At 41.6% G+C, this 26,560-nt stretch overlaps 3 protein-coding genes across 5 annotated transcripts in view; 2 read left to right on the forward strand and 1 right to left on the reverse strand.

Annotated features, from left to right (window-relative positions):
- The first annotated feature begins 96 nt into the window (after window positions 1-96).
- On the forward strand, window positions 97-12,200 carry LOC130147520 (cytochrome b-c1 complex subunit 2, mitochondrial). The gene is made up of 14 exons (XM_056334775.1): window positions 97-255; window positions 1,731-1,823; window positions 1,946-2,095; window positions 3,309-3,373; window positions 4,357-4,413; window positions 4,755-4,879; window positions 6,320-6,417; window positions 6,834-6,891; window positions 7,057-7,152; window positions 8,049-8,248; window positions 8,512-8,592; window positions 9,134-9,210; window positions 10,943-11,096; window positions 11,954-12,200. Exons 1-14 carry the CDS (start codon window positions 220-222, stop codon window positions 12,035-12,037), a joined length of 1,374 nt encoding a protein of 457 aa, XP_056190750.1. The 5' UTR covers window positions 97-219; the 3' UTR covers window positions 12,038-12,200.
- Window positions 12,201-12,571: 371 nt separating this feature from the next.
- On the reverse strand, window positions 12,572-23,462 carry PDZD9 (PDZ domain containing 9). Of its 3 annotated transcripts, XM_056334779.1 has the most exons (6): window positions 23,293-23,462; window positions 21,155-21,250; window positions 20,118-20,260; window positions 18,084-18,260; window positions 14,086-14,281; window positions 12,572-13,077 (listed from the first exon to the last, which is right to left on the reverse strand). In XM_056334779.1, the coding sequence occupies exons 2-6, from the start codon at window positions 21,169-21,171 to the stop codon at window positions 12,708-12,710; spliced, it is 903 nt and encodes a 300-aa protein (XP_056190754.1). In that variant the 5' UTR covers window positions 21,172-21,250; window positions 23,293-23,462; the 3' UTR covers window positions 12,572-12,707. The 3 variants fall into 3 exon arrangements, with proteins under 3 accessions (XP_056190754.1, XP_056190751.1, XP_056190753.1); XM_056334776.1 differs by lacking the exons at window positions 21,155-21,250; window positions 23,293-23,462 and having other exon boundaries at window positions 20,118-21,142; XM_056334778.1 differs by lacking the exons at window positions 18,084-18,260; window positions 21,155-21,250; window positions 23,293-23,462 and having other exon boundaries at window positions 20,118-21,142.
- The window catches only part of MOSMO (modulator of smoothened), a 33,107-nt gene continuing 29,050 nt past the window's right edge, over window positions 22,504-26,560 (forward strand). The window contains exon 1 of the mRNA XM_056334782.1: window positions 22,504-22,836. Coding sequence (XP_056190757.1) covers window positions 22,731-22,836 — 106 coding nt within the window. The 5' untranslated portion in view covers window positions 22,504-22,730. The remainder of the gene's footprint in view (window positions 22,837-26,560) is intronic.

Below are 26,560 nucleotides of genomic sequence, written 5' to 3' on the forward strand. Positions count from 1 at the left end.
CAGGCGGCGCTGTGCGCATGCGCGCAGCCGCCCCGGGAGCCCGCCGGGTGGCGCTCTGCCCGCAAGGCGTGACGCTCAGCGCGAGCAGTAGAGACAGGCCATTTGCTCGCATTTGCTCGTTAGAAAGTCAGCGCGGCGCGGGGCGTGCCGGGAAGGCAGAGTCTTCCCGCGGGACAGCCATCTTCTCCTGGCGGGGGCTGAGCGGAGGGGCGCGGAAAGATGAAGGGGTTCCCGGTGGTCGCGCGTTCTCTCTCGGTGAGAGCGACCTGGTGGCGTCGTGCGCGGCGGGGGGGAGAAGTGCGCGGCGGTGACACAGTGGTCGTCCGGGCCCCGGCGGCTGCTAGGGGGCCTGACCGCAGGCAGCCCAGGGGCGGGCGTGAGGGGGCCGCGTTCCTCTCCACGGGGCCGTCAGCGAGGGCCGCGGGCGGGGTCCGAGGCAGCGGGTTCGTTCCGGTCGGCCGGCCGGGTGGCGGAGCGGCGCGGCGGGCCTGAAGGTCAGGCAGGCCGCGGGCCGGGCCGGAGCGGCCTGTGCTCAGGCTGCGGCCCGAGGGCGGGGGGCGCCGCGGGGGTGCAGCCGGGGCCTCCCCCGAGAGCCGCCCGTGTGGCTGGAGGCGTGGGGGCGGTCTCTGGGGGGGCCTCTCGGCGGCTTGCGGCGCGGTGGTGCCCTTGGGAAGCGGCTGCGGCTTGTCCCGGCGGCGGGGGGGCAGGGAGCTCGTTCTGCTGCACAGAGGCTGGTGGAGCTGGCGGGCAGCGGGGGTGTAAGTGCTGTTGGGTCTGTGCTGCAAACGGCTCGGGTAGGGTGGTAAAGGGCTTCTAGGCCACAGTGTACTTGTGAGCCAATTTTAGACACGCACTAGTAATTAATAAATAAGTAGGCTTAGAGGTTAAAATGAGGCGTCGAGCCAAATTTGTGGTGGGAGAAGAAAGGAGTTTTTCCTAGACTCATTCATCTAACGGAGTCTGTGCCAAAGCAACGGGCATTAGGTCATTAGTATCCCTACAACTGAGTGCAGCGGCGTTTGTCACTCAGTTTTTACTTTGAGATGTATGGGAATTAAGTTATTTTTTCAACGTGAAGAGTAATAAATAGCTTATGTTACAAGTATAAAAAAGCTTCCAAAAAGGCTGGAAGGGAGTAGCATTTCAGATTCGAAGTCAATAGTCTTGTCATTTCTGTTGCCAGCTACTGAAGGGAAGGCTCGTGCAGTGTTCACCCCTGCAATTTGAAGACTTCTGGCTATTACTCTACAGTTTAAGGTCTTGCATATGTGTCCTCCTTGTATGCAGCAGTCAGCGTGGGTAGGTTGGTGTTCTGAGAGGTGGCTTTTCAGGAGCTGAACCGCCTACACCCAATAAGTTAGGAAGTTGGCTCCAAAGTTGTGTTCTGTATGTGGGTTGCTGTAGCTGTTTGTGCAGTTAATTGCCATGCAGTGGTCCTAGAGTCAATATATAATCAATAGAGATTCTCACTGCATAACAGCAAAGCTGTGGGGGAGATTTCTTAGAGTGCTGTTTCTTGAACTTCCACAGACCTTATGTAAGTCATTGCACAGGTTCCAACAGTGATGTAAAACGTGATCAGAGGAATTACAAGGGAATCACTGTTTTTATTCTGGGGCTTGAAGTCATCCACTGTATTTCTACTTTAAAATTAGTTCCTTTTTCAGTATATAATGGAACACGTGATGAACTAATTCAAGAAATCCATTCTCTTATGCTTTCTCTTCTAGAAGAGACTTTACTCACTTAAAGTAGCTCCTAAAGTTACAACCTCAGCAACTGCAGAACGAGTGAAATTATCTCTAGAGTCTGAGGATCTTGAGGTCAGTATGAATAGTGGTATTTTTTATTTTCTCCTTTTTATTTTTTTTAAAGCTCAGTCAAAGCAGAACTATGACAGTACTTCAGTGGATGACTAAACCAATATTTTTTCTTTTTAAAACAGATCACAAAATTACCAAATGGCTTAATTATTGCGTCTCTGGAAAACTTTTCTCCAGCTTCAAGAATTGGTGTGTTTATTAAAGCAGGCAGCAGATACGAAACTGCTAGTAACTTGGGAACTGCTCACTTGCTTCGTCTTGCATCTAATTTGGTAGGTGTTTATTCTCTTTGTTATTATATTGGTGGTGGATGAAATAGTGGAAGGTTTATGATTGCAAAAATAAACCATATTGTAAAAATTAATGTAAGGGATCTTATAAAGTGGAGAACGATGTATTTTGATTCTTGGTTACCTGCTTCAAGTGCAGGAGAAATGACATTACTTGCTGGAAGACAGGAAGCAATATCTATTTAGAATTATGCTCTCTGGTGGTTTCTTAAACTATGTTTACAATATATCTGTGTCAAGCTATGCATGTAACTTATTTAAGCTGCATTAAAAGTTAATTTGGGTGGCTGATACAAACTCAATTTTTTGTGCGTGTAATGCTTCTGAATAGTTTTTCTTGCTACTGCTATCAAGATACTTTAAGCTCCTTGTTTTCCTGTTCTGTGTCTAGCTTCAATTATACAAGATGCTGTGGGGGCACGTGTATATCAGCAGGTTCAAAACAGAATTGGTCAAGTTCATTGATAGCAGGTCCTTAAACAGTTGTTACTGGGAATAACTCCTGTAGGTACTTCAGGAATACCATTAAATGGGTTGTGGGACGTTGTATTTCAACAGCTGCTTCTGTTGCCTCTGTTAGGTACAGAACACTGGGCTAGAGATCCTGTGGGCTTGACCCACTGTGGCCATTCTCCTGGTCCCTGTTTATCTTCATGGCTGGCTGGCTGTTGCTGCAGGTGTAAACACGACCTCTTTCACACACCAGCCAGGCTGTGACAATTAGAGCTACACAGCATCACTGACATGTCTTTGACTGCTGTTGTGTGGGTTCAATCCACATCAGTTTCAAGCAGACAAAAAAACCCCAACATCCCAGCTGCTTATTATCACTTTTCCAACTGCCACCCGAAGTTACTTTCCCCAGACAGCTGTCAGCGTAATAGTATGTGTAGGCATTCCTTGCCCTGGTTTTGACAAGCTTATCTAATTCAAAGAATGCTATTAAATGCAAACCTGGATCATTCTAGAGTGGGGCTGAGGAGCAAATATGTGAGTAATTATGGTGGAAAATCAGAGATGATAGAAATGATTGGGAGTAGGGATGTAGGAAGCTGGCTCAACTCTTCAAAATGGCTTCCATATAAATGAATAAACAGATACTGTTCCAATGTTGCCTGAGCAATGAACAACATCAGGAAAATCTGTTCTTAAAATAGTTTAAATTCTAAGTTGCTTTTTTTTGTTGTTGTGATAGACTACTAAAGGAGCATCTTCTTTCCGGATTACTCGTGGCATTGAAGCTGTTGGGGGCAGCCTAAGGTTTGTAACCACATGTAATCTGTCTTGGTAAGATGCAAACAAGCTATATGACTAAAGGAAATTTAAAACAATAAGCATAACACGTGGGTCGTAGCTCAGTGTGGTAATGGTACTTGAATGGTGAACGTTGACAAGGAACATCTTTTGTCATTCTGTTGAGGTTCAAGAGTGCACCCATGACTTCTATTTTAAAAACACTTTTCAGTTAACAAAACGTAAATGTCATGTACCTGTAAGAAGTATATTTTGTCCAAAAAGCTTAGTGTTCTTTCTGTCTTTTCAGGCTTTCAGATTAAACTTCCTGAAGTCAGTAGATAATTTTTTTTATTTTTTATTTTCCTCCATCTTTTGTGAATAGATACCACTCATCATACTGCAATTTGGGGAACGATTCAGACAGTAGTTGGCTTTTGTGATTTGAGAGTTTAAAGCCTAGAAAACAAGCCTAAGAGAAATAAAAGAGGGATCTTGCTGTGCCTGCTTTCTTGCAGTGTATCTTGAAATCATCCAGTAAGACTGTTTTATATAGAATTTGGTTAAAAGCAGTGTCTTTTATAACTTGAGTCTACCCTTTTCTGTTCCTGTTAATCACAAATTTGTTGAAGCAAGTGGAAAAGACCAACTATGCTTTCTGCCCAAAGAGAATAATTTCTAAATTGCCTTGTTTGATACACATATACATTTTTTTTCAGGTTTTGATATTCAGCCTTACTTGTTGTTTTACCTTGAATCATTATGATATCTTAAATTCTGATGGTCACAAGACACTTGTTATTACTTGAATACTTGAGATACGAGTTTTAGTTATGTCTGTTTCTGCTCTGTGTGTATTATAGCTCCTTTAACAGTCCCCTTAAGCAGATTTAATGTTAACCAGATATTCTAGTCCATATCTTGCTGACAGATTTGGTCAATGGGAATATGTATGAAAAGCCATTTCTGTCTTCTCTGCTGAAATGGATTTTATTTTTTTTTTCTTCTAGTGTGTACTCAACAAGAGAGAAAATGACGTACTCTGTTGAATGCCTGCGTGACTATGTGTAGGTATCCAGATGTGCTGTAAATGGAATTACTGCATTCTTTACAAACTGCTCTGTATAGAGACCTGTCATTTTACAGGGTAGGAGTAATGCCTATTTTCATGTCTTCATGATAAATCAGTAAATTACTGTATTAATATTCACCTTCTGTATCATGTTACTGAGCATACGAATGCCACAGAACTGAAGTTGAATTCTCATACTTTGTGTAGCAGTGCTAATAACTACTCCGGCTGGAGTGATTTTGTTGTTAATGTGTTGCTTACAGATTAGTTTGAATTGCTTTCAACTTCAAAAGAAATCCTCTTGTGTTTAATGCCTCTTTAACTTTTTTTATCTAGTGATACAGTAATGGAGTACCTTCTTAATGTCACCACAGCACCAGAGTTCAGACCGTGGGAAGTAACTGATCTTCAGTCACAAATAAAAGTTGACAAAGCAATCGCATTTCAGAATCCTCAAGTTGGTAAGTGTATTTCCTGATCCACTGCATTGGCTTAATGGGAGTTTCTTAAAGTTAAAACCTTGGCAAAAATAGTTTCCCTCTCGCTCTGTCACGTGACCATTTAATTTTTCAGCTTTCCCCTGTTGATAGGTACGGTCTTTCTCTTGTTATGGAAGGGGGTTTTTATAATTACAGAAGTTTTTCCAGCCTGTGCATGACGTTTAGCAAGTAACATGCTGAAGACAGTTTACACTGTTCTCCTTGACAGCTTCCATTTTACCTTTTTAATATTTTTTTTCAGTACAGCCAAAGAATGTGCAAGTCATATTTGCAGCAGCTTGTGTTCTGAAAACAATATTTAGGTATTACTCATGGATGTGGAAACAGTATTCTATAAAAGACCTCTTGAATTCGTATGGTTATTTTGGTATAAAACCCCCAATATGTATTTTCATTACACTGAAAATGGATTCCAGCTTTAGGATCATAAATTGAGGTTTGTGGGTTTAAAAAACAAAAAAGCAGCAAGCAAAGCCTTAGCCAAACCAAGCTTATTGCAGTATACCTTGTGTTATTTAACTGTAGTCAGATATCTGAGTTCACTCAGGTAGTTCTACACAATAAACATAATTTGTACTGTTCTGTGAAGTGTGCTCACCTTCATAACCTGTTAGAAGTGACAACATAATGTTAGGCTTTGGAAAATCTCTGGCTTATATTCAAGTCTTACCATTTTTTAAAATTAGAATCGTGAACAGTCTTTGTTTTAAACTTGTATCAACTACAGGTTGCTTTCATAGTAATTTAGTATTTTCAGTTACGGTTACGTTCAGAAACGGAACTATGAAGAAAGGAATGTCATCTTTTCTTCTGAGGAGAGAGTATTAACAAATACAAGGAGAATATAAAACTAGGAATGAGTAGAATGCTATTGGATGCAAGAAAAATCTAATGAGCAGGGAACTGAAGACACTAGCATCCTTCATCTAAATAGGGAGACAGATGAAACATCTTACAAAGCTACGAATGGTATTATAAACAGCCTGTTCTTTCTCAAGCTCAAGAACAAGGGGTGCTGACAGTGAAGATGGTGCTTCTGAAACTAAAAGGATGTTGGGGTTTGTTGTTGTTTTCTACTACTCCCCTTCCTCCAAACACTTATTTTATTTATAGCTTGCTGTTGAGGCCAAAAAGTGTTGAGTTTAGGCCAGTTGTTAGATTTTTGATTTATTTTTTTTTAACAAGTTACGAAAGAATGGAAGCCCTCAGGCTAGATTCTGCTGCACGAGAATTTGGATGACATGTCCATGTGTATTGGATTATTCCAGACCTGCTTTTGTGAAACTTGGGGTCCTCAGTGGACCACAGCTCTGTTTCACTTGGGTAACATTGTTTCATTCATAATCTTCATTAAAAGTGCTCTTATGTTAATCCTCATGGGTGAAACCCTGTTCCTCTTAGGAGTGCTGGAAAACTTGCATGCTGCAGCTTACAAGAATGTTCTGGCAAACCCCTTATATTGTCCAGATTACAGAATTGGAAAAATTACTTCTGAGCAGGTAGGATTATTTGTGTTGTGTTATAAATCCATTTTCAGTTTCTTTATCAAGGGTAGATGATGACACTTGTGAGAGAAAATTAATTTAGTAAATATAGTCAGATTTACTACCATATTAGACTGGTGTTAAAATAATTTATTTCTGTGCAACTTTTAGTATTGGGTACAGAACTTGCATTCATATTTAGGGAGGTGGTTTTCTGTGTCAGTGGCTGTCTGTTGATACTAAGGCTGTCAATGAAATGCAGATGTTCTTTAGCTGTCACTGGAGAATGCATGAAATGCTATTGTATAGACTATTCCTTTTGGAAGCAGCAGAGTTTGCTGCATTAAGAAGTATAAGGGGGGATGTCAGAAACATGCTTGCCATTTTTGTTCTTTATATAAAATACCCTAAATGTGAATTTACTGTTGCAGCTTCACCATTTTGTACAGAACAATTTCACAAGTGCGAGAATGGCTCTTGTAGGAATAGGTATGTATGTTCCTTAACGGACACTGCAATGCATAAGGGAAAACTACTGTACAAATTTGAGCTCTCTGTATAAGTAAAATGTTACGATATTCTTGAAAAACTTTTCTATAACTGCTGTAGTTTTTCAATGCCATTACATGACTTGGAATAACTATTACGTTGCAGGTGTAAAGCACTCTGACTTAAAGCAAGTTGCAGAGCACTTTCTAAATATCCGAGGTGGAGCTGGTATTTCTAGTGCAAAGGCTGTTTATCGAGGGGGTAAGTATGTTTCTTGTATCTGTTCTGAATGACTGATGTTCTGTTTATTATAAATGTAGTAGTATTCAAAATTGCAACCAAAAGCTCTGTAGTTGTACTAAATGCGGTACATGGGAAGTTGACAGTTCAGAGGCATCTCCCATCAAAGCGGAGGATTATTCCCCACCATGGAAAGTTCTGGGATAAAACTGAACCCGTATCTCCAGCAAAACTACCTGCAAGGTCATTTATTCCATAAAGTGAAAAACAAGCAGGCTTATAGTTTCTCTTGGCATTTTTGGGAAGATTGCTTTAAGTGTAGATTAAGGACTGTCTAGAAGAGGTGGTAGGCTTTCTTTTTAGGGAAGATCTTTGGAATGTTTTAAGGCTTTCATAAAAGACAAAGCAATGCTTAGCTCTTTCAAGAGAAAGCAGTATCTTGTACTAATACCAGTTCTTTAGTTGGAGTATTGGATCATTCTGTAGACACATGCAGGGGAAAAAATAAGTTTCCAACATTTAATATTCGACTGGAATAACTTCGGTTTCTATAAAACAGGATAAATATTATTATGAACAGAAGGTACGCTATTTTTCTGGATATTTGTTATCTGGAGACTCATTGAGTTTTATAATCTCATACTATGTACGGTTTAGGATCAGGTTCAAATAAGGCGTAGTAAGGTACTGGGTTTGTGCTTACAAGAAAATGTGTAAATGTAAAATACTTTTTAAATGACCTACAGTTTACTAACATCTTATTGCTGTCTTCCTGAGTGGACATGCAATAACTTCAAACCCTGGCTTCTCTGTCATGAAACTAAGTCCTGGCTAGAAATGTTTGCTTTCCATATCTCTGAATGTACAGTGGTTTCCAACCGTTCACTGTATTACCTTTTATTCTGTTGTATTTTTAGGAGAAATCAGAGAACAGAATGGTGATAGCCTTGTCCATGCTGCTGTTGTAACAGAAGGAGCTGCTGTTGGGAGTGCAGAAGCGGATGCGTTCAGTGTTCTTCAGCATGTTTTAGGTGCTGGGCCCCTTATCAAGAGGGGAAGCAATGTTACCAGCAAATTGTCTCAGGGTATTGCTAAAGCAACTACCCAGCCATTTGATGTAAGTTCAAAGGGTTACTGTACTCTGATACTTTAAGTAAAATGCGTATTATCCTTTGAGAGGTTACTATCTCTAGCTAGAATCTTAATTAGTTCATTCTTGCACAAGTTAGAGTATTTCAGAGAAGCCTTCCAATGTGATCTTTCCTCTGCCCAGGTGGAGTTTAGCTTCCTATTTTAGATCCTAATAGTAATTATTTTCCTATGCTTGATGCCGAGTTGTTCTGATCCTTGAAACAATTGACGATAACATTTGTTTTGTAGGCTTCCGCATTTAATGTTAATTACTCTGATTCTGGCCTCTTTGGGATTTATACCATATCCCAGGCTCCAAATGCTGGGGAGGTGAGTTGCCGATTAGAACTTAAGCATTAACAACCCTCAGACTAGTGTGTTGATTTGAAATAGCGGCTGATTAATTTTTAAAAAAGTCAATTCATCTAAAAAAAAAATCAATCTGGTTTCTTGTATAAGAATGGTGCATGTTGACTTGCTTTCTGGGAAGTACAAATACCTAATATGAGCTACAGCTAGTAAAATACCTTGAATTGCTGACTGTAATTGCTGATTTACAAGTGTAAGCTTAAATATATTATGAGGAATGAGCTGGGTCTTGAAGCTGGCAGAACTGAATACTCTCATGAAAAACGGTGAGACCATACAAATTAATTTGGTGTTGCAGTTTAAATCCACGCTGGGTTTTGTGTCTCACTCGCGCATTTATTAGAGTGCTTTTAGTTTTGTTATAAGGCTGTTCAGAGTTGAGTTAAGGCAGACAATGCTAACATTACCAGCTGCTCTTCCCTGAAGTTTCTAAGATGTCAGATAATAGAAATAACATGTTGATAATGTGGGAGGAAGTCTTAAATGATTTCATTTTCCTCAGGTCATTAAAGCTGCTTTGAACCAGATAAAGGCAGTTGCTCAGGGTGGCATCACCAATGACGATGTCATAAAGGCAAAGTAAGTACATGAAGAACCATCTTGTGTGTTATAAAGAGAAATTTCTTAACGTGTAGCTGTGTCAAACACTTAAGACAAGCTCTACTGTACAGAATAATCGTTGTCCTGTAATTATTTCCATGGGTTCGCTGCATTAAAACTGAAGCACTGTCAGTACTCTTTTTCCACCCCCACCCCCCCCCCCCCCCCAAGCTATACTGATTCTCTGCTAGTGGTATTTCCTCATAAAAAGTTGTTAGATAAATGTCAATGTTTTCTGAAAACTGTTTCTATGTAAGAAACAGGCAAGTGTCAGCAGATGCTGTCATTTTAACCATACTCTGTAATATTAAGATTTATTTAAATTGGAATCCTAAATTGCATTATTTAGGTAATTCCCTTTTACAGTCACATTGCAGTAATTCTCAAAACAATTATATTAAGCAATCTTCTGCGTCTTCAAAGAATAGTAGCAATGAGGGTGTGTGAGTGTAAAGCACTGAATTAGTGATGTTACATCCAAGTGCTCAAAATACATGCCCCTAGGAATGTCTGAGATGAGGGAACATTAGAGATGCAGTCATGCCAACGAAGTTTTAGAGTTTCTAGTTTATAGAGGATTGTGCATATTAGTTAGGGCTTGATCTCCGTGTAGTGTTAAACTGTGCTGAGCCTCTAAAACTGTAGTTGTGCAATACAACAATACAGTATAGATTCTTTCAAGTAGCAAAATAAAAGTATTGTTTGTTGCATGTATAAAATATTTACAAGACTCCACATAAAGCCTATTCACATAAGATGTGATAACCCAGACATGTTTGGTTTGGCCTACTAGTAGCTAAATGGTGAATTTTATACCTTTACCTTTGGCATTATTAGTTGTTTGTTGGGGTTGTTTTGTTTTAGGGTAGTTTTTATTTAATTTTTTGGTAATGAAGCTGCCTAATGTTAGGGAGTTACACACAGTGCAGTGGCCTTCCCCCCCCTCCCCCCTCCAGTTTCCCTTCTGGAATGGCTTCACATATTTTCTATATTGCTCTTTTTTCTTTAGTGACCAAAAAAAAAACCCCAAACCCAATAACGAAATCCAGGGTCAGTGATATTTGCAGAGCCTTTCAATTCAGTCAAAAATACCAAGCTACTTATTCTATTGGAATATTTTCTGCCATTTTGTCTTTTAAAAAGTACCAGGAGAACTAGCTTATAAAAATAAGATCTTTACATGTAGCAGTGAGGCTGCGTGAAGCAGAAAAAACAGAATGGACTTGCTGTCTTTTAACAGAACACGGAACTATTGCACAAGGAGCCTAACCGTTTACATTCATTGCTGCCTTGTTGCTTACAACAAAATAGCTCTGCATACATCTGTTCTTGATGAGAAACTGGAATCTATTGTAAACCTAATTTTTAAACTTGGTAAGATTAGTTCGTCTAATTCCTGGGGTACCTGCACTGGTCACTTTGAACAGAAACAAATTCTGAGCTAAAGATCTTCTGACTCTGTGTGGTGGTGGATTGTTCCAAGGCATTAGGTGTTCAAGTTTCCCTGTCATTTTCATGGTTGGACTATTTGTGGTGCCTGTTTCCCAACTACAAGAACCCTTCCATTCTTAGAAAGGAAAACCTTTCAAAAAGGAGAGGAATCTTGAAAACTTAAAAAGCACCAAAAACTCATTGCACATATGGGGGCAGTGAGGCAGGTAATAACAGGACTTATATGCTCACTCATCCTTAATGCTTTGTTTGATGGCAGAAATCAGCTGAAAGCTGCCTATTTGATGTCAGTGGAGACTGCAGAAGGGTTACTGAATGAAATTGGCTCAGAGTCATTGGTTTCTGGCACACACACATCGCCATCTGTTGTTGCTCAAAAAATCGACTCTGTAGCCACTGCTGATGTTGTGAATGTAAGTATATGTCAGCATCTACAGGTGTTCCTTAATCACTGGGTAAGTGTTTTTTATACAAAACTGTTGCTCATTTGTGTGTGTTTACAAACACACACATACACTATCCTTAAAAAAAAAAAAAATAAAAAAAGCACCTCATTTACAAATCCCAGCTGGCTATCTTTTGATGTCTGTCTGTCTTTTTTAACAGAAGACCCTTTAATCCAATACACTGTAAAACTAGTGTAGCTGGGAGTATGTGAAATTCTCATCTGCTTCACTTAAATTTACCAAAACTGCCAACTAGTGTTCATGAAAAACTTGATATTTAGTTCCAGCACGGACACTTACGTGTCAAGGCTTTTAGGATTCCTGAGTCTGGAATATTTGATGTACTTAATAAAACAATTGGGCATTCAATGATAAATTGAATTTATCTATCTATTTGAGATTATCTTGTTGCTTGTACTTGAAGCAAACTTCATACAGAAATCCATCAGAAAGAGAAATTCTAAGATAGAAAACTTGGTTTTTCAGTCAGCATTAATTTATGTTGCGGTAGCAGTTAGCAATAGCTTTAGTAGTAAAGAGAGATCTTACGTAATTATTCTCGGAATGACTGTTTTCAAAGACCTTAAGCCTTTTATATCCAACTGTCACTGTCTTTCTGCCACTCTTGTTTAGATTATAAAGCAATAAGAAGCCAAATTAGAACCAAGTAAGTTTAGACAGCAAAAGGAAAATTGTGTACTTGTTGCTGTACTATAGTAGTGTTGGGATTTGTTGTTTAATAACTTGAAGTTGAGGCTACAGGCAGCAAGATGAACTGTTGTATCAAATATTTCTTGATATCCATCTTTATGATTTATTTTCAGGCTGCAAAGAAGTTTGTCAATGGGAAGAAATCAATGGCAGCTAGCGGGGATTTGGGGAATACTCCTTTTCTTGATGAGCTGTAAAAACCAAACTGGGATGTGGATTCAAGATGGACCTGAGCTCAAGTCACCTACGTTCTAAATAAATTACTACTAACTTGTTATTTATGAATTAATTTCTTTGAGAAAATTAATCTGGAATATTTGTGGGCTTGCACTCATCAAATAAAGTGCTGAGCTCATACAATGTGTGTTGAGTTTTTTTCCACTTAAAATGGTACCCAAGATGCTGATAAGTCTGGCTCTGTACACTGAAGGTAAAACTACAGTGAGAAAATAAGATGACTTCTAGTTGATACAAAAAATAGATACAGGTGCAGACAAATACTGTAATTGCCACTAGTTGTCCACATATTACTGTATGTTCCAGAAAAGTTATTGATAAACTGTCTCCACCATCCTTACATCAAGTAAATGAAGAAACTTACCTTCAGACAAAGGTGAATGTGTTAGATCTTCAAGCTTGCAGATGCTATTTATCTGGGAGTAGCGGAGGTAGTGTTTGTGAATGTCTTCTCCACAAGTAGCATTGATAAAGACCACTTTGAGGGGAGGGAGGGCATTGCTAAAACAGCTTTAATAGAGCTAACATGTAATTTCAGATACCTTAGAACATTTAGATTTTTTGGAAGTCATGGCATGTATTAAATACAATATGACTTCAAAAATCTAGGTTTTGAAGTCAAGTTTTGAGCTATTCTGAAACAAAAGCAAATTCTTCCAGATAAGATGTATCTGATACAGAAGAGCAGGAGGAAGAGGAACTGGTCTCATTGTTTTCCTTAGCCCCGTATGAAGGAGGTCTAACACCACCAGTATCGAACTCAGGATTGCACAATGCCTCAACATCATCATGAAGTACAACATCACAAACATTGCCTGTGCCTACTCTAAGTGTCTGGCTGGTATCAGATATCTGCCAAATTTTGGATGGTGGTGGTAACTTACAAGTGAACTCAGAACAGTATGACTGGGAAGATGTATACTGAAAAGTTTCCAAGTCTACATCGTCATCATCGCTACTGGACCCGGTGTCATCTTCATCCTCAGCATCTTCACTTGTGCTGAAAATACACAGCATGGTATTACTTTAACATGCAATAATTCCTATAGCCATTTAGTTAACAAATTGTGGAGTTTTAAGTTTTTTCAAATACTTGTTCTGAAGTCTGTCAGTTCTGAAGCTTCTTGAATATCAAATTAATACTATTGTCCATAGTCCTTTGTACGCTATTTCCTTTGGACTCTAAAGTAATAGTTAAGTTCTGATTTGTTCAACAGAAAAGCAAGCTATCCTTTTCCAGCTCCTTCAGAATAGCAAATAATTTTATTTATTTAAACATAAGCTTAGACGTTTAATCTCTTGGAAAGCCCCTTGCTGTGCGAGCTTCCTTTCTACTGTTCTAGCCTAATTATCTCCTTTTAATACTTCTGTTCCTTCCCCTACCTCTGAGGTTTCTTTTCTATTAAAACTTTGTGCCTCAGGAAAACTTCTAACTGCCTTGTATCCCACCTAGATTAATTACACTTGCTATATGAGCCACCTTTAGGATTGAGAGCAGCATACTTTAAAAAGCTTATGTAGTAGCTCTTAGAAGAAGAGTTTATTTTTCCTAAGGTTTCATTTTCAAAGTCATAACCATTAACCATTGTCAGTAGTTAGACTAATTAAGAAACAGATAAGCTTTTTACATGGCTGTGGCAATACTTCCATCTTGGTATCGTCAGCTGCTTGTAATTCTCTAGATCTTTGGCTGTTACAAACCAATATGGCCTCCTTGACTTCACTGGCATTATTACCAGCCAGACTTTTTATGCTCACTGTGGAGGTAGGAAGGGGCATGTCTAAAATTAGTGTTTCTTCTGACCCTGTCTTCATGAGAAAGGTAACTTTTCTGTTGGTATTTGTTTGTTTCAAATCACAGCTTTCTATTTCAGAAAAATAAATGAAAGAAAATCTTTAGACTAGCCTTTCATCCTAAAATATAAATGCTATTACACTACTACTTGTTTCTTGCTAGAATACTAAGCAAGGTGTGAAATTCTAGTTACGTACAATACTTAATACTTACTCAGCTGTCATCACAGGAAGCTTTACTTCAGGAATTAATTCAACTGCACTTTGCCAGTGTTGAGGTATTTCAATAAAATCTCTGTAAACTCTGATCTGTAGAGTAGTTCCTATAGGAACGTTGTGCAGGAGCTGCCCAAGCTCTTGCAAGGTCCATCCTAAAATGTTAGCATGTCCGATTTTTGTTAGAACATCACCTGCCAAGGGAGAAAATAGACAGCAATCCATTTAAGAAACTTTTTCAATTTTTTTTAATGTTTGTATTACAAAATACTTAGTCTTAACCACTGCACTTTCACATTTTTGTGTTTAGCAGCTCTTCAACTGGATGTAAATTTTTGTTGTTTTCTATTTTAATGAAGGGGGGGTTTAGCTCTGTTAAGAACTAACCTTTTCACAACACTAAGGAAAGCTGTGGTTCGCTGGTTTACTTTGGGATTTTTCTGAGTGAACATGCTAAACTTCAGATTGCCTATTCAGTGCTACCTTCCACTTCTGTGAGGTTTTTAGGCAAGATAAAGGTACCGTGGTGAATGCTCTGGTCAGGACTGCTGCTTGGGACCAGACAGCCTCCAGCAAGGTTGAGCTGAGGTTACATCGCTGCACTCCTAACGGTTCTGTTGGCATCTTTCCACTGCTCCCCTGTACCTTTTCACAGCTGGAACACCCTGTCTATTTTCTATCTGCTACCTACCCTTGTATGTCACCTTGCTGTTCATGTGTTGGTATGGAGCCAAGCGTACCCCTTTCTCCACAGTGGCTAAGTTTACCCAGGTGGAGGCTGGAGAATCTGTGTAACAGCCATGTCACCTGGTATTTGTCTGGGCCCCTGATTTTCAAGGTTTGACACTCTCCAGCTGCTGCCTGTCCCTCCACTCTGAAAACAACAAACACATGGGCACATTGCAAGACGGAGTCAAGCGAGGCCAGGGGAGAAGTAGGAGGTGCCTACAAGAGCTGCTGCAGAATCTGAGGAGTTCCAGCAGAAAGTCTTAGTGATGTTTTTTGTCTTTGTTCTAAGGGATAAGGCTGAAAATAATGTTCTTACTACCCGCTGCTAGTGGAAAGCACTGAGCTGCAGTTTTGCAAAAAGCAGTACCGCATCCAAGAACAGTACAGAAGCCCCAGTACTTGCATATACTATGGGGTATAACAAGATGGGCTTTGAGGGATTGGGGGGAGTTGCAATTACTATGAAAACTTGTAGTTTTTGGAGAGTGCAAAGGGCAAGCAGAATCAATCTGCAGCAGACCACAGCTCTATCAGTAGTCTGGCAGAAACAGTTGAACAGAGGAGCAGTATCAGTGAACGCTATGTATTGAACTGCAACAGAATAGCATAGGGGATTTAAACAAGCAGTATAGCTGCCTGCTGCCGTGTTAGGCAGAGCAAGGAGCCTCTCTCCATCTGCTCTGTTTTGTTCTTAACCCTTTTGGGTTAAAAATGCCTGTAGCAAAAACTTACAGGCTTTAAAATTATTTACCTGAACTACTGACTAACATTTTTTCATTCACTTTTTCCACTAACTACACTTTCTACTCCATCATCATCACACCTTCTCTCCCTTCTAGCTTATCACAAGATACTGGTTCTACTGGCATGCAAAGTAGTTCTGGAACAAGAACCAGGACGGCAAATACCAAAAAAGCAACATAAAACATTTTACCAACAGTTTTATGTAAATTCTCAGTCTCAAACAGAAGGATAAATCACCTAAATTATGTGTTTTAAAATGTATAGACATAGATGTATTTAAGCTGTAAAATATCTGCAAGATATTCTGGGCTTTTAATATATTCTTTCAGGATTCTGTTTTTTCTGCCCGTACTGTCCTGGTAACACTCTTGAGCTGAGTCAAAGCCATCTCTGAACTGCAGATGTAGATAATTTTGCTCCTCTGCTCCAACATCTAGTCTGAACCACCCAGCTTTTCAGCTCATCTATCAGTTTTGTGATTGATGTCCTTCAGTGGCCGCTGAAGATTTATGTGGAGATAACCTCTTGCACTATGAAGGTATTTAGAGGAAACACACATACTAAGCAGCCCTGTATCTTCTTACTAGCATGGAGAATGGGGCATGCATACATACATACAAGTTTGGTGAATCTAACTATGATTTTAAGACATTGGTGCCTCTCACTACTACTGTTAATTTCTGCCTCCTCCCTGTTAAAATCAGCAGATTAGAGCCAGGTCTTTCAAGCTATAAGCAGTAACAAAATTGTTTTTTGAGGTTTCAGTTTGAAATTGTACAGATAATACTCATCTAAATTAACTGAAGCAGTAAGTCCATAAAGACAAAACCTAATTCACTGGAAGAAAAATTTCTAAGCAGTGCATTCGTGCATCATGTTCTTCTCAAGTCCCATGCTCTGTACATTGTTATTAATGCCAAAATAAGTACACTGCCTGTGGTATCTTTAACAGATGGAGCTTCTATAAAATACTATCTTTTCTGCAAAATTTTACAGCTTTGGTCTTAAACAGAAAGTTTTTGTAAGTTCACTCTAATGTGAATTGAACAAACTCATCTGTTAGTTTTTTTTGTGTGTGTGGAATGTGGTGAGTTAGATCCAGGTGCTCCATGAAGCATGCTCGAATTGTTTCTTTTGGCTCCAAAAAAACAAAGATCAGCTACAAACGGATAATGTTTGTTAGCAGTCCTCAGCCCCCTTTAAACTGTTCAATATTTGCTCCAGTAAATCAAACACATCACATGCCATAAATAATGTGACTCTTTGTAGCCTTTTGAAAATGCTTTTGGAGCTTCCTTTTTTTCAAATTGGTCCAAGTAGAGCTACTCAGTTTCAGGGATTAATAGGCTATATTTTTTACCTTATAGATGTAAGCAACCAAATCAGTATCATATATATCTGCTTTTGTATACCATTGGGGCTTTTTTAGGGAACAGGTGAAAGCTATCAGCTCCTAAAAGAATAATTATTTTTAAAAGTACTCAGTTCAAATCCAAATCCATTTCTATTTTATGCTCAGAATTTTTCCACTGCTTTTTATACTTGGATCAAAAGTGCAAAGCCTTTTCTGAAAAAGAGGTTAAGAACTCCACTCGATGGTTTTTATTTTATCAAACAAGTAGATCTTTCTTAATTCTAAATCTTTCTGAAAGGTGTGAGAAGAAAGGACTGCCCAAATTATAAAGGTAGTGCTGGGAAAATTTTTCTAATTTTAAGATATGCATTTTCACTGTACAGCCAGTAAATGTCTAAATTACTTCATTACACTCAAGTCTTAGCTTCATAGATTTCTACGTTAGAGACAATTTAATACTTGGTAATAACATAGCACGCTATCGTCCCCAAACTATATTTCATGAGTCTAATGTAATTGGTCTAGGGACCGATATGGAGCAGTCAAATTTACAGAGCTTTCAATTACAAGCTTAATATAGGTGCCTGATGTTCCACAAGAAACCTTAATAACTAGTAATAGTCCGTTAGTACTGATATGGCACATTTCAGGTTTAAGAGTACAGAGATTAGTCCATTGCCATTTTGTAACTATTCTGTATAATAAAGAAATAAAAAGCAAACAATAAGGCAAATTAATCTCAAGCCTTCGGGAAGTTTTGTGTTACTTGTAGAGTGAAATTACTTGAACAATAATGCACTGAAGAAAGAATGATATTATTCAAGTTCAGTTGTTATATAAAGCTAATAGTCAAACTATTTTTGGACAAACCTGCTGATGAATAGGAAATCTGTTTTTGCTGGAGAACAATATATAGACTTAAATCTTGATCTGATTACGAAACAGTCACCCATATAAGCTATTTTGAGATCACAGGTATTTCATTACAATGGAGTGCTGGCACTGAGCTTTATACAGTTTGTGCTAGTTTCTTTTCTCTGTAATTTTAAATTGAGTTTCTTTTGATCTGTGTAAGCATAAATAAATCAGAGACAGGCTCAAAGCATAAATGCAGAACAAAAATACTTTCAATGCTGTTAAATTTGAATATCACTGTTGGTTCTTTTTACCTGGTTTTAGCTTTCCATCGTTAGCTGCAGAGCTTTTCTCAACAAGGCTTGCTATCTGGAGATATGGCCCATTCTGTATGATTATGAGACCTAATCCTTGTTCACCCATTCTAATATTTGCCTTCAGTGTTGCAATCCGTGTGTGCTGAGAGACATCTTCCAGCGCTGGCAACTGCCCTTTGAGAAGTGAGAGGAAAATTTTACTAGTTTAAAGTGTGGCATCATTCTTCAATAAAAGGTTTAAGGAGACATTTGAGCAGATGCTGTACCCATTCTTAATTGTCCAAGCAGTTAAGACTCTCATCCTTAATTGCTTCTCTAGATAGGCACTGCCTGCTGAGTTGCTGCCAAAAAGCTGCAATAGCAATACTTATAAAAAGTTAGTGTACTCCATAAACTAGCTTTCCACAAATAAATATACTGAAGGTAGTTTTTACTTAGAAACTTATTTCTTAAAAAGTCACACATTTTACCAAGAGAAAAAGCAGTACCGCTGTTACTTAAGCATTCATTGCTAATGGCAATATATTCAGGGAAGGTACAGAGCAGCGTACAGAATAACAGAACAGAGGAGTTGTCAGCTATTAAGGACTTCAAGAAAAGATTGAATTCCTATTAAAAATTGATTTTTCAAATAAATATTTATAAAGGAGATTAATTTCTAAATTTTCAGCAGATTGGTTCCACACCCTACTGCTGACATGAGGGAAGGGGCTGTACTTGCCACATTTAGCACCTACAGAAATAAAATACTCTTGAGCATCTGCTATCCATTAAAACACACAATACAAGTAATACAATATAAATGACATTATCCCGGTGTCTCCACCAAGAAATATAATAGGGTAATAAATTCTCCATCTCTCAAGCCTGTTCTCATCAAAAGCCAGGAAAAGTTAAGACTGTCACAAAACAAACTGCGTTCTGTTAAAAATTACTTTTTTTTCTCTGTTTTAAGATGTAATCTCTAAATGTAACTTCTGACTAGTAGAGTACCACCAGCGTAACTGCCTGAGACCATCTCCAGCAGTCTGGAATCACTTAATGAAAACTCCCACCACTTTACCCCTCTTTAAAATATGGAAACTTGGTCATCTTTCCAATGGCTTCAGTAAAGTGTTAGATCAGCCTCTAGATGACAGCACAGAATGTCTATAAAAGAACTAAGATTGAAAGTATAGGAACATGAACATTTGACGTATCAATTTGGCTGCAGAACCAAAAAACAGAGAAGGAAGCAGGAATTATTTGAATATTTTTTTCCTTCCCAATGAAAAATGCAGGATTTTTTGTTGTTGAGTAGAATACTACATTTCATTTGGATTAAATACTTAATTTACATGGTCATGCAAGAAAAGCAAAGGAAGACCCACTGTGGAACACACTTTCATAATAACAATTAAAAAAAGCGTACTTTAATTAGAAGGCAGAATCCTGACTTTGTTACTTCTTAGTGCATGAAGTTATCTTGCTGGACATGAGAGATTTAAAACCATGAAAGCTGGGACTAATCCAAAGCCTACAAAATATTTAGGATGAATGCTAATATTCACACTTTTAGACGAGACTCTTGTCTTTTTACTGTTCTTGATATGAGTCTATATAGTCTCCAAGAAAGGTGGATTTTCTCTTTTTTCTGTGCTACAGAAAGTTTAGACACTTAACAGAACTTCCATTACAGTTCCCCTAACACTGTCCCAGTTTTCTCCAACATCACCCTTCAATTCTGCAGTTTCTACAGCCAGCAGCATAGGATCTCATCCAATCCTCTTCTGTTGAAGAAACATCCTTTTCCTCTTTGTCATCTGCCTATGATTCTGTTCCAAATACTCAACCTCAAGAGCAGAAATGCCTCTTGACACTAAGAAAATTTGGGGCACTGGGGGCTCTGTGAAAAAGATAACGTGTTTGGTGGCACAAGGACTTAAAAAGTTTGAGATACTGAAATATAGCACTGGAAGAGTAATGCTGCAGCAGCAGTGAGGAGAAGGAAGTGAACAGAGGAAGAAATGACCAAAAGAGATGGATACTCACTCTTGGGTTCATCTTCAGCCATTGGTGAAGACTCTGTATGTTCCATTGAGTCCAGAGGAAGGGCTTTTTCTACGGAGCCAAAACCCCTGAACAGGTGTGTCCTAGGTAAGCCTCTTGGAAATGTGCTACTGGTCCACGATGGCCTATGGAGGAAAAGTCTACCAGTAGATGAGGAGGCAACAACCCCTAGCAACTGTTCAGAACGCTGGGGCAGGCAGGTTCTGAGCCCCACCAGCACCACACCAGTAACACAGGCACAGGGAAATCTGGCGCGGGGCAGAGGATGTATCTGCATCTGGTGTATTGTTTCAGCCCAAGAGAAGTAATTTGATTTAGGCTGCCTGTCTGTCAGTACCGCAACCCTGTCTGAGGCCCCAAAGCTTCCTGCAGAACCCATAGCTGGTGGAGTCCTTCCATTTCCTAATAGTCATTTCCTAACAAACCTGAGCAAGATTAAATAACTGACTGTACAGCCTGCAGAGTATGAAGACTGGATTCTGTCCCTGTTTCTGACTTCATACTTGCCTGTGTATGAAAAGCCAATGAAAACCATATCTTCACTTTGTGCACCCTCTCCACCCCTCCTTCCCTTACTCCTTTTGCCATGAAGCTGAGTTATTTGGAGACAAATTCATTTTGAGGTAGACTTTTACATAATGCTTGTATTAAAAGCTATTTAAATACCACTTAAAGCCAGATTATAGGATAGTTGCAGGTGATTCTCAGAAATAACTTCTCAAGGCTGCTGGATTCCCATTGTTACTGCAATATAGTTTTAAAATCTTTTAAATAAAAAATGGATTGTTCCCTTTCTTCCATGCACCAATTGTTCCCTTTTTAAAGGGAATAATTTCAGCTGTTTTTCATCAAAAGTCTTCCTATTTTCTCCACCCTTAAGAAAATCTGTCAAGACTAGGTGATTTCAGTAGAACCTAAGCACAGCTCTTGTCCTACTGATTGCTGTTGAACACTTTAAGATTACTTTACTAGTATCTCCATTTTGTTTGTATAGTCTCCCATCTACATAAAAGACTTACATAAAAATAAACAGCATGGACAGTCACCCGCTTGGCTTCCCAGTATGTTCTGTGTAGACCAGTTATGCTGCTCTGGAAAAAACAGGTGAGCGCTCACTGTTAGAACGGAAAAAATATGTAAGCTGTTGGGTATTTTTCAAGTATCTGTAAATGTGGGGGCTACTAGATTGATGTAGTTCAGCATTCCCATGCCCAAATCGAATTCCCACGCTACAATATTGAGGCCACAGAGTTACTGTGGCCAAAACTAGGCTGGTTTCCCACATTTGGGGCATTGTTCATTCTCTGCCTGTGGATTCTCCCACACTTCGATATAGCTGAATCCATGGGAAAGCATGTCATCAAAAATCACTCGGTTTGGGCGAGTTTTCCAGTCAAGATTAATTAGGTTTTCTCTCAAACATACAGCATAGACAGCAATGCAATGTAGCGCTTTTGAGGTGCTCCACAGCCAGATAAGGTCTGGAGGAACCCCCAGGTTCAGTCCTCCTGCTTCCCCTGTTGTACCTTTGCCACAGAAGAAATTCTGAAATTTAAGCTCCTGCCTGTCCTTTCAAAGGGATGGAGAGCCCCAGCGACGGTCCCTCAGCCCTCTCTTTTACACAGAGCTTGAGCAACTTGCTCGTTCCCGCCCTCCGTGCATCGCTCCCTTTGGGGGCCAGTCAGGCCCTGCCCGGGGGCACCCCGACTGAGAGCACCCCGCCTCAGGGCTCGGGCCCGGGCAGGGGCAACGGGCGGAGCCCCGCGTACCTCGCCTGAAATCCACCTCTGGGGACGCGGGAGGGCGGCCAAGGACCAGTCCGCCGGGCCCCCTCGGGGGAAGGCGGGAGGGGACGAGGCGGAGCCGAGTCCCCGCTGCCGGCCTCCCCTCACGGCGGGCCCGCCCCTCACAGCAGGCCCCGCCCCTCACAGCAGGCCCCGCCCCTCACAGCAGGCCCCGCCCCTCACAGCAGGCCCCGCCCCTCACGGCAGGCCCGCTGCTCATAGCAGGCCCCGCCCCTCACGGCAGGCTCGCCCCTCAGCCCCTGGCAGCAGGCCACGCCCCTCGCAGCAGGCCGCGCCCCTCGCAGCAGGCCGCGCCCCTCGCAGCAGGCCGCGCCCCTCGCAGCAGGCCCGCCCTCAGGCGGTGGCGGCCCCGCCCCTGCGTCCGGAGCCCCGTGCGCACCGGCCGGCGGCAGCGCTCACTGCAGCCGCCGCGGAGTGCCCCACCCCTACCCCAGGCTCCGCCTACCGTCCCCACCCCGTCTCACCGCCTCGCCGCACGCCGCTCCCCGGAGACAGCCCGCCGCGGCCTCCAGGCTTCCCCCTCCCCCTGGCGGCGGCGGCCCCGCCCCCCGCGGGAAGCCCCGCCCCGCCTGGGGGTGCGCACGGGGGAGAGTGGGTTTCCCTTCCGGAGTAACTGCCGCCCCCCCGCCCGCCGGGTTCGCTTCCGGCTCCGTCCGGGGGGCCCGTTCCTGGTGCCACTGCCGAGGGGAGCGCGGGGCCCATGGAGCCGCGGCTGTGAGGCGCCCCCGGCCCGGGCCCGCTGCGGGAGCCGGGCGGAGGCCGGAGCCGGGAGCCGCCCCAGCCGGAGGAGATGGACAAACTGACCATCATCTCAGGATGCCTCTTCCTGGCCGCCGACATCTTCGCCATCGCCAGCCTGGCGAACCCGGACTGGATCAACACCGGCGAGTCCGCGGGTGAGGGGGGCCGGCGGCGGGGACCCGCCGGGGGGGCGGCAGGCGGCCGGGCGAGGGGCTCCGCCGGCGCCCGAGGAGACGGGGGCGGGCGGGGTGCGTGGCCCGAGGCGGCGGCGGGGACCCGGGGAGGCTCCCCCTGAGGGGCGCTGCTGGGGCGGGGGCGGGGGGGCTGGCTTGAGGAGAGCGCGGGGGGGCTGGCTGGCCGGGGGGTGGCCGGGCCGGGCCCGGGGAGTTGCGGGGGCTGCCCTCGGTGCGGCGAGGGGCGAAGCGGCCGGTCGGAGCTGGCGGGACCTCGCTGCGAGGCAGAGCCGCGGGTGGCCCGGCTGCCGCCCCCGCGGGGGAACGAGCCCCGCCGCCCGGGGAGGGGGGGCCTGCAGAGCCACTCACCCCACTCCGCAGCTGGTGGAGCGGCGGGCCGGGGCGCCATCCCCGCCCGCGCCCCCGAGGCTCAGTCACCTTGGACAGGGAATCGGGATCGGCCGCTCCGCGCAGGTGGTGGCAGGTTGTGAATCTGCTGTGCGACACCGACGGTTCCCTTGTGGCAGGGCAGACCTTGCTGGCCTTGTCTCTTTCACTTCCCCCCCCCCCCCCCCCCCGATTATTTCCTGCGAGCTGATTTTTATCAGCTTTCAAGCCCAGACCCCATGTGGTTTTTATTTTAGAAAGTGATGTGGGTTTCTTTAAAAGAACAAGGATTTGTGCGCCTGTCGTTTTACTAATGATGTAATTGTATGAACAATTTATTTCAGCCTGTTGATAAGGACCTGCGTGTTCTGATCCATGGAGTGGGGAGAGATAATAGGAGGGCTGCTCTTTGGTCTCGTGTCCCAGAGAAACCCAAATTTCCGTGTCAGGAAAGGAAGCCATCCTTGCTGCAAACAGATGAAACTAACTTAGCCACCTTTTCCTAAACTTCTAAGTTCCAAGCGAACCACAGGTATAGAATAGAGAAAAGTGATCTTGGGGTAAAGGCTTCAGTCATAAATTCTTGCAGAGGGTTTAAAAAATTCTGTTTGTCTGTCTCGCGTGTAAGTGGGTTGAACTGGTTGAAACGGAGTCATATTTTCTTTATTCTGATGAGGCAGAGTATCAAAAATGTTGGATATTAGGGATTGATGACTGGGCATTTCCTTTGACCAGGCTTATGCTTATGGTTTCTTCAAATTGCTTCTAGTTATGTGGTCTAGAACCTGGTCTTTCCTGCACAGTCCAGAGGAGAGGGACAAGTCCTTTCCCAAAGTGCAGCATTCAGGAACTCCCTAGATGACTTCACTGTTCCTCCTGTAGCTATTTGTGATGATCTTGCTGCCTATGGCTATATAAAAAGAGTTGCTTCTTTCTTCTTACAATTCCATCTAGTAGCAGTGCTGCAGTAATGAGCCCTTCTTCAGCAGCTTGAAGTCAAATAAAATAATCTTCATTTTAAATGTTTAAGTATGGCTTTCTTAGATCATGTTAACAGATCCTATGCAATGTGCAAGATACTGGATTCTCTCTGCCTGTATAGAAATGAGATAACAAAAACTATTCTGAAGAAATTACTGGTGGAAAGAAAGGTCTTGTGGGATCTAAGCATGCTCCATTACATTCTGCATTAAAGAAGGCTGTTTAATAGCTCTTTATAATACAGGGTTTTTTTCCTGAAATATTACACCTAGAAATCATTAATTCGTAGTTACTTGATGGATGATTATTTAAGAATCATCTGACATTTCTGTCCTGTACTCCTTTTAGAGGTGCAAATAACAGTTTTAATTTTAATTAGGCTGGCAAGCATGAAATCTGTATGGATTTTTTTAAAGGACTTCACTAGTCAAATAATGTTTTGACAGACCTAAGCCTTTTTTTTTTTTTTCCCTATTTTGAAGCCAAATTATTTGATAAAATCATAAAGGAGAGCTAACTGTCATCCTTCCTTAATGACTCTTTTGTTGATTTGTATTGATAGAGGATTCGATAGACTCTATCAGACTTCTGGTTAAAAGCAATATAAACTTATATTTGTCATACCTTACACCTAAAACGAGCCTTTTACTCAGACTGTAAAGAAAGGAAGTGTGAGGATGCCCGTTGAATCAAGCACTTCCTGTAGCAAACACTGTAGTATTGCATTGTGAGATAAATGCTTTTATGAGTGCCATTCATTACCCGGAGACTGCAGTGGAGAAGCATGGCACGGGAGGACACAGCCCTGATGCTAAATCCTGTCCCGGCTGCTAGTGAGGTTCAGGCACTCTCAGCAGACGACCGTACTTGGACCACATTCAAGCCATCCAACTTCCGTATGTGCCACTAAGAAGTAGGGTTTTTTGAAGCATCCTGCTCTCAGCTGGTGAAAGAACCTGTTTGGTGAAAGAAAACACTTCTTTGCTTTACCTCTTGTGTTTTTAGGGTCATCTGTGGGAATTTTTCTAGATTCTGCTTCTACAAGTCAGCCTAGTACCAAGGAGAAAGGGGAGTAATACTGTTTCTCTGCTTGGCTGCTGTCCTTGGGGTTCTGAAAGGCAGCGTGGAACAGCCTGCTTTTCTCAACACTGCAGCTGTTTGAGAATTACATAGAGCAGAGGTCTTGGCAAACCTGGGAAGGCAGCACTGCATTGGCTCATTCAGAGCTGTTTACAGCCATTAAGGTTGGGAACCTGGGTTTACGTTTCAGGGAAAAAAAATGAAATCTGTTCTGATTTGAATGCTAAACAATATGTACATCTTAGTCCTGACATAACGATGATTTTCTGCTACATTGGATAGCAAAATAAATCAGTGGCTTTAATGCTTTTCTGAAAAATCTAGGTTGTTTTAATTTTTTTTGTTGTTGTTTAAAAGGAGCTTATGTTCTGAGGAAATTGATATAGGGGGAGGGCTGATTAGTCTCCTAAGTCTTGCTCTTAAAGGTAAGTTTTAGTAATTTGAAAAATGTTGGCTATAAAAATTCCTCTCTAGCACTGTAATTAAGAGCAAAGGATTTCAACTGAAATCATTGAAGGTTTCAGATGCTTATCTGTCTTTAGGTCAGAGGAACTACACTTTTGTGGACATGGGTCCAAGTCTCCATTGGGTGCTTTTTCTTTGTGTAGTTTTGTAAGACTTGTTCATTAACTTGGTTTCACGTATTTCATGCACCTTCAAGATTATAAAGGAAAGATGGAATTCAAATGGATTTTTCTTTCAGAGAGTTCTCAGTGAGGTTTTGTTATTCATGCTGTGCGAGTACAGAATACTGATAACTCCAATCTGGAGACCAGCGGCTTCTCAGTATTCTTGCACTGACATCCTTTTCTTATCAAACTAGTATTCTATGTGAGAAATAGGGACAGAGTTGGCTTTAATTTAAGCCAATGCCTAAGCTCCCACTGATTTCAGTAGTAATGAATTTTGTTCCTGTATCTCTACATTGCTTTTGTGATGAACTATAAAAGCTGATAGTTTTGTCTCTATATGTTCCTTTTTTGTGTGGGAGGGTCTTTAATGATTTTGGTATTTTGTCTTCAGTAGGGGGGATAGAAGTTGCTCTAACTTCAGCTCAACCCTTTTGTAGGGAGAAGGGTATGAGTAGTATGAACAGTTGAAATTAGACATGTTAAAAGCTGTACATGTGGGGGGCGTTGACAAATTTCAAAAGCTTTTAGGGTAGGTCAGATAATTCAAGAGGATAATTTAATCAAATAAAATCCTCCTTCAGAAAGCTAAGCTATCAGTTTGTTTATGTGACTTAGTCATCCTTTCC

This window comes from Falco biarmicus, chromosome 4 (assembly GCF_023638135.1).
Source record: "Falco biarmicus isolate bFalBia1 chromosome 4, bFalBia1.pri, whole genome shotgun sequence".
Lineage (NCBI taxonomy): Eukaryota > Metazoa > Chordata > Aves > Falconiformes > Falconidae > Falco > Falco biarmicus.